Here is a 10,186-nt window from a genome sequence, read left to right on the forward strand (position 1 = left end):
TTGTATTGTATCTTGGTCCCCTTGCCTCTGATTCTGCAGTGCTAAGATTTATTTATTTATTTATTTATTTATTTATTTATTTAACATATGTGAGTACACTGTAGTTGTCTTCAGACACACCAGAAGAGGGCATCAAATCTCATTACAGATGGTTTTGAGCCACCACCATGTGGGGTGCTTGGAATTGAACTCAGGACCTCTGGAAGAGCAGTCAGTGCTCTTAACCACTGAGCCATCTCTCCAGCCCCTCCAGTGCTAAGATTACAAAGCATTTCATTAGGTAAATTAAGATATTTTTGATGACTAATCTTGGTGGAATTGGCGGCGCTTAAGAGGGTGTGGCTACTGTAAAGGTTGTGCTCCTTTCTACTGCAGAATTTGGGTGATTGTTGATCTAATGATTTCCTTAGAATTACTCCACAGGAGTAATGTAAGCATGAAAAACTATTTAAATGGGCATTTGCAGTTTACCAGTGTCTACATCACAGAAGATAACTTTTGTCCTTTCCCACCGTGATTAATTGCTTATAAATCCTCAAGGAAGGTGGGGGTCTCTGGACCTTTTTCTAAGGTTTTTTTCCCCAGTGTCAGGTCTAGTACCCTCTGGGCAAGCCGCCCCCCCCCCACCCATCTACCACACACACACACACACACACACACACACATTCAGACCTTGGGGCAAAAACAAAGCAAAATAACAACAACAAAAACACTGCCTGTGGAAAGTCCTTACTTCAGGAAGGTTGGCAGATGAGGAGCAAGGGAACATTTTATCAGGACTGCCACAAAGGAGTCTTTTTTTTTAATGGTTTTTCAAGACAGGGTTTCTCTGTATAGCCCTGGCTGTCCTGGAGCTCACTTTGTAGACCAGGCTGGCCTCGAACTCAGAAATTCGCCTGCCTCTGCCTCCCGAGTGCTGGGATTAAAGACGTGCGACACCACACCCGGCACAAAGGAGTCTTAAAAACAAACTAGGGTAAGTCAAGGCACAGTTAAGGCGTTCTCCTAACTGCCCCCCCCCCCCCAATTCTGGGTCCAGATTGTGTTCTCCCTGCATCCAAGCCTTCTTACGGCTTGCAGTAAATAAAAACTTCCCAGTGTGGTTCTGTTTTGTTTTTAGCTAGGGTATATAGCCCAGGCTGACTCCATCGTCCTCCCTAAATAGCTAAGATTACAGGCGTGAGTCACCACACCAGGCTTCCCGTAACTCTTGCTTTCCCCTCAGGCTTTCCTTGGTCAGCTTTCCTCCAAAAGGTCTTTTCTAGCCCGACCTAGGGCTGCTCCTCTTATTCACAGGCTTTCAAGTTCCCACCCCCAACCCCACCCCGCCTCTCCCAGTCTTAGATCCAGGTTTCCTCTGGTGGAACATTCCAGACCTTAGTGTTAACGCCCGAAGCACAAACTGCGAGGGGAAGGCCCCGAGTGGCGGACCACTAGGACTGGCTGAGGATTCAGCAGCTACACAGTCGCGGTGGGGCATGCGAGATGCCCAGGCTGCCGCAGCGCACACTATGAGCCCACGCGTGACCGTCAGCCTGCATGAGTCAGCTTCCCCACCCGACCCAGCTAGTGCGTTCGTTGCCTTGGTTACGGGACTAGCTCCAAGGGTGTGGGGGCGGGGCCGGAGGCGGGGCCTATGGGCGACCAGTAATCCAAGTTTCTCAACCTCAGCCCAGTTGCCATTTCATCCTTATTGGTGAGTTTGGAAAATAGGCTTCCTTTTCAGATTTGATCGTTTCTGGTTTGCGTTACACATTATATAATACTACTTGTTTTTAATTGTTAATATGTATAAGCATATAAACGCAACCTGCTGAGTTAATTCAGTGTTGCTCCAATGAATATGGTTTTAGGACTGAGCACTGTGGTGTTGGAAAGTCCAAGTAAGAGGGCTCCTCCCTGAGGAACATTGATTCTCTCTCAGCAGCCATTAACTGCCTGCAGCTCTTCATCTAGGGGCGGGGCCTTGTATGATTTTCCGCCTCCTCCTTGGCGTCACCTGGTGGTGTCACTGCTCAGGCCTTGTTTAGGCAACCATATTGCTGCAATGTCGCCGGTGCAGCTTCTCTGTCCTATAAAGAAGTCTCTCAGCAGGTGTTCTAGTCTCCCCTCCACACCACCCCATTTTTACTAGCGCTTTAGTTCTGGCGAGGCTGAAGCTAACTGAATCTAAACCTTCCGTATAAGTCTGTAAAAACTGGAATAGTCTATTCTGAGAATAAAAGGTTGAGTTTTATAACAGACATATTGCACACGAACTCAACAGGGGTCTGGTTAAATAGGGCAGTGTGGCCAGCTTGTCAGATGGAAACTGAACTGGGGTTCCAGTGAGCCCAGTGCGGACTTTCTCTGTGTGGCTTAGATCTGTTTTGTTTTTTTTTTCAGTTAGGATGCATCACACTAAGGTACCTTGTCTCTTTACAACAGGACCCAATCAAAGGCAGCCCAACCATCTGGAATCTGGAAGAAGCTGGGTCTAGCACTCGGAAGGCAGAGGAAGGCGGATATATGAGTTCGAGGCCAGCCTGGTCTACAGAGCAAGTTTCAGGACAGCCAGGGCTAACACAGAGAAACCCTATCTTGAAAAACAACCAAAAGGGGAAAAAAATCAATCTGGAAGAAAAGCTGGCTTATTAGGGCTAATAGTGTGGGATTTAAATATATACAACCATGGCTTGCTCAGCCTGCTTTCTTATAGAATCCAGGACCACCTTGCCCAGGGATGGCACCACCACAATGGGCTCCCCCGTGCCCCACCCCCAACCTCACATCAATAACTAATTAAGAAAATGCCTAAGCCAGGAGTGGTGACGCAGGCCTTTAATCCCAGCACTCAGGAGGCAGAGGCAGGTGGATTTCTGAGTTTGAGGTCAGCCTGGTCTACAGAGTGAGTTCCAGGACAGCCAGGGCTATACAGAGAAACCCTGTCTCAAGAAAATGCCACCACTAGATCTGGCTATAAGGCATTTTCTTTCTTTCTTTCTTTCTTTCTTTCTTTCTTTCTTTGTTTTTGTTTTTGTTTTTGTTTTTGTTTTTGTTTGAGACAGGGTTTCTCTGTATAATCCTGGCTGTCCTGGAACTCACTCTGTAGACCAGGCTGGCCTCGAACTCAGAAATCCACCTGCCTCTGCCTCCTGAGTGCTGGGATTAAAGGCGTGCAGCACCATGTCCAACTGGCATTTTCTCAATTAAGGTTCGTTCCTTTCAGATAACTCTAGGTTCTGGGTCAAGCTGACACAAGGCTACACAGCACAGTTTGTATGCCACATTCAGTTCAGAAGACACCCAACCTCCCTGGAACTGGAACTTATGCACATTTGTGAGCTTCCACTTGGGAGTGGGAACCTGAACTGGGTCCTCTGCAAGAGCAGCCGTGCTCTTAACTGCTGAGCCATTTCAGCAGCCTCACATCAGAATTAAGTTAAAATTAGCCGGGTATGAATCATACCCTTAGAATCCTAGCATCTGAAAGCAGAGCTAAGAGAAACAGGGATTCAAGACCAGCTCTTGGCTACAGAGCCCGTCCTGTCCTAGGATGGGCTACAAGAGACTATTTCAAAGCCATCCAAACAACAATAACTACAACAACAACAAGGTTAAAATTAGGCTGGGCACAGGGTACACACCTTTAATGCCAACACTCAGGAGGCAGAGGCAGGCTGATCAGTGTGAGTTTGAGTTCAACGTGGTCTACATAGGGAGTTCTAGGCCAGCAGAGGTTACAGTCTCTCTCTCTCTCTCTCTCTCTCTCTCTCTCTCACACACACACACACACACACACACACACACACACACACACACGGTGGCATTATGGGATTTTTTTGGGATAAGGTTTCTCTGTCTAGCCCTGGCATAGATTCACTCTGTAGACTAGGCTAGCCTTGAACTCAGAGATCCGCCTGCCTCTGCCTCCCAAGTGCTGGGATTATAGGTGTTGCACCACCACTGCCCAGCCACTTTGGGATTTTTGAACTGTTATCAAGAGGCTTTCGAGGAGGTCAAACTTCAACAGCAACCTCTCCATGATAATGTAGCTAATGATCAAACGACACTCAAAACTAACCCTTAAAGCACACATCCACCAGACAGCGTGCCCACTCGTAGTTCCATTACTCAGGAGGCTGAAGCAGGAGGATGAAGGACTAAGGCTTCAGCAACCTAGGGAGCCGCAGGGGACAGTAGTCTCAATCCCTACATTCTCCTGAACACAGGAGCAGGAGTTCAGGAAGGGTGTCAAGGCCGCTTACTGATCTTAGGGCCTCAGGAATGACTAGCTCAGGCAGAGAGAGCAAAGGTCTCCAGTGGAGAAGTCTACACACACACACACACACACACACACACACACACACACACAGAATCCAAGGCGATGACGTCATCAAAGGGTTAATTCTAGTCTGGGATGGGGGGGAGGGTGGGGCACGCAGCTGTCAGGTGGCTTTGGAAAAATAAACTGCTGAAGAGTCTGACGCCAGGGAGTCCTGGGAGGGACAAGAGGTTACCCACTCAAAGAGTGTGCTCCACAAAGCATGCGCGCTTGTCCACGTCTGGAGTCGTCACTTATTTTTTGCCTGGATTCTTTGTAGCCGGTGGGTTCTCAAGGCGGTAAGTGGTGTGGCCGCCGTGGTCTGGGAGGTGACGATAGGGTTAATCGTCCACAGAGCCCAGGGGCGGAGCGCGGGCGGGCGTCCGCAGCCCCGCTGGAGCCGGAAGCAGTGGCTGGTCAGGGGCGCTTCTAGCCTTCCCTATCTGTACTTCCACAGAGGTCTCTGCGAGCTAGGGGGACAGTGAGGTGCGGGGTAGGGGCCCGGCGTTAGAGCCAGCAAGGGGACGGTTCACGGTAAGGTCTGAGGGAGAGAGAGCTCCTGAGAAACTTGGGGGGCGCGACACAGATAGGGTGAAAGCAGAGTGATAGACCTGGGATGGTTAGGGGACCAAGGGAAGACCAGGCTGGTTGGCATACACCGGTGAACGGATGGGAGTCCTAGGGAAAGATGATGCGCCTAACAGTCCTTTCTGTCTCCACACCACTCCAGGGGACGATCCGGAGCTCAACTTTCAAAAGCGAGACGCCCCAGCAAGCCTGTTTTGAGAAGTTCTTCAGCGGCTCTCCTCATGGGCCAGACGGCCCTGGCAAGGGGCAGCAGCAGCACCCCTACCTCGCAGGCTCTGTACTCGGACTTCTCTCCTCCCGAGGGCTTGGAGGAGCTCCTGTCTGCTCCCCCTCCTGACCTGGTTGCCCAACGGCACCACGGCTGGAACCCCAAGGATTGCTCCGAGAACATCGATGTCAAGGAAGGGGGTCTGTGCTTTGAGCGGCGCCCTGTGGCCCAGAGCACTGATGGAGTCCGGGGGAAACGGGGCTATTCGAGAGGTCTGCACGCCTGGGAGATCAGCTGGCCCCTGGAGCAAAGGGGCACACACGCCGTGGTGGGCGTGGCCACCGCCCTCGCCCCGCTGCAGGCTGACCACTATGCGGCGCTTTTGGGCAGCAACAGCGAGTCCTGGGGCTGGGATATTGGGCGGGGAAAATTGTATCATCAGAGTAAGGGCCTCGAGGCCCCCCAGTATCCAGCTGGACCTCAGGGTGAGCAGCTAGTGGTGCCAGAGAGACTGCTGGTGGTTCTGGACATGGAGGAGGGGACTCTTGGCTACTCTATTGGGGGCACGTACCTGGGACCAGCCTTCCGTGGACTGAAGGGGAGGACCCTCTATCCCTCTGTAAGTGCTGTTTGGGGCCAGTGCCAGGTCCGCATCCGCTACATGGGCGAAAGAAGAGGTGAGATACGGACTAGGTGTGGGGAGATCACTACTCTTGGCAATGGTTTGGGCTGGAAACTCATGGTTGGAGCACAGGAAGTAGGCTTCTTGTCACTTTGGCCTGTCACTTAGATGGCCTTGGATCTAGCTTCACTCCCAATCCCTATTGGATGTGATGCACAAATTCAGAGCCTTTGGGTCTCCCTCAGCTGAGGTGGCGGTGGAAATGGAGGAAGAAGGAAGGGTGCCTGAGCAGGATCTCAAGTTCAAGGATGCCTGGAGTTGCTTACTTACCTTGTCTTCCTTCTCTCTCCGCAGTGGAGGAACCACAATCCCTTCTGCACCTGAGCCGCCTGTGTGTGCGCCATGCTCTGGGGGACACCCGGCTGGGTCAAATATCCACTCTGCCTTTGCCCCCTGCCATGAAGCGCTATCTGCTCTACAAATGACCCAGTAGTACAGGGTGTGCTGGCACCCTACCGTGGGGACAGGTGGAGAGGCACCCGCTGGCCTAGACAACTTTAAAAAGCTGGTGAAGCTGGGGGGGGGGGGCTGGACCCCTTCACCTCCCCTTCTCACAGGAGCAAGACATATAGAAATGATATTAAACACCATGGCAGCCTGGGACAAAGAGGTTTTTGAAGTAAAAAATGAGATGTATTGTCACAACCTGTTTCATTATTGTTTTTTGTTTTGTTTTACACTCCCCCACCCCAGGCTAGAGCCCCATCACTGTCTTAAGGAATTATGACAACCCACAAAGCTCAGGCCCAGGTGTTTATTTCCCTTACATGTAGGATGGTTCACAAACACAATACAGGGGCTTTGGCACCGTGGGGGAGGGGACTATCCCAGGCCTCTTAGGGTCTCATGTATACCGAATTCAGACCCGAAAGCTCTGAATTTCTGCATCAGACATCCAGTAGAACTTGGGAGTGAAGCTAGAGCCAAGGCCATCTAAGTGACAGGCCAAAGTGACACGAAGCCCACTTCCTGTGCTCCAACCATGAGTTTCCAGCCCAAACCAATGGAAGGTGATTTCACTTGTCAGGGCCCAAAGGGACAGTCAGTTCTACTCCCTCCCCTCACTAGGAGCCACCTTGGTGACAGTTGATTCTACCCACTGTAAGTGGTAAAGGGATTGGCCTGGTCCCAACCATAATAGGGCGGTGGAAACGGCTCAGGAGGGTACAGCGTGGATTAGGCCACAAGATGGGGCAGATGATGTCATCAGAAGCATGTGACCGGTGGGAGCAGTTACTAAACTTCTGGGCAACCTAGTCCATGCTATGCAGGCAGGTAGAGGGATGGGCAGTGCTCATTGTTTGGCATTGATGATGTCCACAAATTCAGGCTTGAGAGATGCGCCACCCACAAGGAAGCCGTCCACGTCAGGCTGGCTTGCCAGCTCTTTGCAGGTTGCTCCAGTCACAGAACCTGTACCAGGAACAAGAAGACAGTTTGGTCAGGTCTATGATCAGAACACTTAAGCCCCACCTCTCTGTGCAAGGCAGCCTCAGTCTGTCTTAGCCCATTTCCGTCTTAGCTAGAGCCAAAGCCACTCACCTCCATAAATGATCCGGGTGCTCTGAGCCACCCCATCATTGACATTGGATTTCAGCCATCCCCGGAGCTTCTCGTGTACTTCCTGTGCCTAGAAGGAGGAGGCAGAGCTACTAAGTAAGCTCCTTCCTATCTATCATTCAAGGAGTAAAAACCACTGGTTCTCACATAGAGTTGAGTTTCCAGAAAAGCCCCGGGACCAGAGAGTGGCAAGGCTCCAATCCCACCAGGCTTGGAATGAACATTTTTGGCAAAGTCACTCTCCTTGGTGAGTTTGGGGGCCCTCTGTCTCTAAAGGGGCTTGGATGGGCTCCATAGCTGTGTGAGTCTGTTAAAGCCGGACAGGCTGAGGAGCTCTGGGTAGTTACCTGCTGAGGGGTTGCCGTCTTGCCAGTCCCAATGGCCCACACAGGTTCATAGGCCAGGACCACCTTGCTCCAGTCTTTCACATTATCTGTGGGGCAGAGAGGAGAGTGAGTAGGAAGGAGCTGACCCGCCAAGCTCTCCTGTTATAACAGTTATGGCCTACAGCCCCTGGTGGGCTTCTCCTTCCCCCTTTTAGAAACAACTTGTGCGTGCGTGTGTGCGCGTGCGTGTGTACAAGCTATAGCACACATATGAGGGCAGAGGACAACTTGTAGAAGCTGGATCTTTCCTACCACGTGGCTGTCTTTGGAGGACTCAAACTCAGGGCCTCAGGCTTTACCCACAGACCCTGCTAGCTTTTGAAGGTGGGGTTTGAGCCTTCTGTAGGAACAGTGACAAGAACCATTCAGGTCGCCCTCTTTCCCCGGGGTCAGTATGACTCAGGCAGGCTGTGGGACCTTTGACCTCCCGCCTCCATCCCTGTGGCCTTTGCTAGACTCAGAGAGCCGTGTCTGCAGAGATACCTGCGATGACCTTGGTTTGCTCGAACACGACCTTCTCGGTGATGCCGGCTTCCCTTTCGTCTAGCTTCTCCCCGATGCAGGCGATCACCCCGAGTCCCTCTGCTAGGGCGTGGCTCACTTTCTGGCCAATCAGCTGTTGAAGAACAAATGCTAGGTAGGTAAGATACCCTCTCCCCCAGGATCAAAGCATCCCCTATCTCCCCTCCTGTTTACTGACCTCATCTGATTCTCCAAAGACATGTCTTCTTTCTGAGTGCCCCAGCACGACCCAGGTGGCTCCTAAGTCTTTGATCATGCCAGGGCTAAAACAAACACACACCAAAGTTCGGCAAGAAGCCCTCACGAGGAAGGTTTTCCCTCTACATCCCTCTCTGCCTCCATCTCACCTGATTTCCCCAGTGAAGGCCCCATTGGTCACTTTGTAGCAGTTCTGTGCGGCCACAGCAATTTTGGGATCCAGCTTCTGTCTGGCAAAGTCGATGTAAGCGGTGGGCGGTGCACAAACCACCTCTGAGGACGAGATCAGAGAAAGCCCCTCACTCTTCAGGCTCCCGGTCTTGCATTCACTTTCTTGGTTCTACTTTCCTTCGTTTTTCAGTCCAGAAAGTTGACCTTTGTCCACTACAGAGCCCAGGCTAGGCCTGTAGCAATACCAGAGCCTTCCCAATGCCTCTGATAGGCCACGGCCCTTACCCTGCCCTCTGCTCTTTTAACAGCTGTGGCTCTAATTTCCTCAGGCTATTCTGGGAATGGGCATCTCCTCGACTCAGCATTCTCCAGGGGTAACCCCTTTCTAAAATAGCCCATCCCACATACCCATCCCGGGAAGGATTTTTTAGCATAAGAGGTCCACCGCGGGAGTTTGTATTGGGCTCTTCGGGAAATGGATGATCAGAGAGAATACCCTTTGGCCATTCTCCAGGTTCCCCGATTTAGGTGGGTAGAAGCGGGAAGGATGGAGGGGTAGTGTCGTGAGCAGCAGGGAACTGACTAGCCCACAGAGACCTTGTGTTTTCCTATTTCCAGTCTGAGAAGAGCTGAATTTTTTTTTTTTTTAATTCCCCAACGGCTCAGCATGTTTGGCATCTGCTAGGGGCCTAAGGTGGAAGGCAGGAGTGGCCCATGCTGTGAAGGATAGGGATGTGGAAGCCCCCAGCTCAGAGGCCTAAGCATACGACGGCGCGGGGAGGAGTTTCGGGCTACGTGCAGAGACGCACGGAGCCAGAGGCCGAGGGGGCAGGTAGCTGAGAGCCCGCGCAAGCTCAGCTTCCTCCCTCACAATCTGGGGGACACGTGCCACTTGCTTATCCAACCCGACACTGGTTCTTCTTCTCGACCCTAACCCCTAACTGGTGCAGCTCCGGTCCACTCCCAAGGGCGATCTTCTTTGCACCCTGCCCCCAACCCCAAGAACCCCTTTCGGGCCCCACAAACCCAGTGCAGCATTTAAATGCTTTTCCTCTTCAGCAAGTCTCTGCTGCCGGGACACCAAATGGCTCTTGTCCCCAGGCCACCATCCAGGTCCACTCAGACACTGAGCAGGTGGTGCCACGCCCGACCCTCCACCCCCACGTCCCGCCGCCCCTGCTAAACAGAGAGCTCACCGGTGCCTGCCGGCACGTTGGCTGCGTTCAGGGTGCAGATGAGTTCTCCCAGGCACTTCTTCCTCCCGTTCATCTTCCAGTTGCCCCCAACGAAGAACTTCCTGGTAGGCGCCATTGTACCAGGCTCAAGTCTCTGAAGGTCAGTACAAACGCACGGCTCTCTCCACTGGCCACTTATATAGATGGCTGTGAAGCAGAACTCCTCCTTCTCCCCGCCCTCCGCCATGGTTAGCCCGGCCCCTTGCTGCTCCGCCTTCCCCTCCATCTGCCTCTCCACCTCCCGGTGTTTCGACGTTCTGGCGTTCTAGAGCAATCAATGTTCTAGAGGGTTCAGGGGGCTCAAACGTCCTGCCTCAGTGGCTCGACAGTTGA

General features: G+C 52.2%; 2 protein-coding genes across 11 annotated transcripts; one reads left to right on the forward strand and one right to left on the reverse strand.

Annotated features, from left to right (window-relative positions):
- Nucleotides 1-4,410: 4,410 nt before the first annotated feature.
- On the forward strand, nucleotides 4,411-6,426 carry Spsb2 (splA/ryanodine receptor domain and SOCS box containing 2). Of its 10 annotated transcripts, none has more exons than XM_006505566.4 (3): nucleotides 4,411-4,602; nucleotides 5,034-5,718; nucleotides 6,076-6,426. In XM_006505566.4, the coding sequence occupies exons 2-3, from the start codon at nucleotides 5,113-5,115 to the stop codon at nucleotides 6,103-6,105; spliced, it is 636 nt and encodes a 211-aa protein (XP_006505629.2). In that variant the 5' UTR covers nucleotides 4,411-4,602; nucleotides 5,034-5,112; the 3' UTR covers nucleotides 6,106-6,426. The 10 variants fall into 10 exon arrangements, with proteins under 10 accessions (XP_006505629.2, XP_030111033.1, NP_001292979.1 ...); XM_030255173.1 differs by having other exon boundaries at nucleotides 4,411-4,586; NM_001306050.1 differs by having other exon boundaries at nucleotides 4,468-4,602; nucleotides 5,034-5,776; nucleotides 6,076-6,423.
- Tpi1 (triosephosphate isomerase 1) lies at nucleotides 6,393-9,965 on the reverse strand. Its single transcript, NM_009415.3, has 7 exons — nucleotides 9,815-9,965; nucleotides 8,597-8,720; nucleotides 8,428-8,512; nucleotides 8,211-8,343; nucleotides 7,689-7,774; nucleotides 7,324-7,411; nucleotides 6,393-7,194 (listed from the first exon to the last, which is right to left on the reverse strand). The coding sequence occupies exons 1-7, from the start codon at nucleotides 9,927-9,929 to the stop codon at nucleotides 7,076-7,078; spliced, it is 750 nt and encodes a 249-aa protein (NP_033441.3). The 5' UTR covers nucleotides 9,930-9,965; the 3' UTR covers nucleotides 6,393-7,075.
- Nucleotides 9,966-10,186: the final 221 nt, after the last annotated feature.

This window comes from Mus musculus, chromosome 6, assembly GCF_000001635.26.
Source record: "Mus musculus strain C57BL/6J chromosome 6, GRCm38.p6 C57BL/6J".
Taxonomy (NCBI): Eukaryota; Metazoa; Chordata; class Mammalia; order Rodentia; family Muridae; genus Mus; species Mus musculus.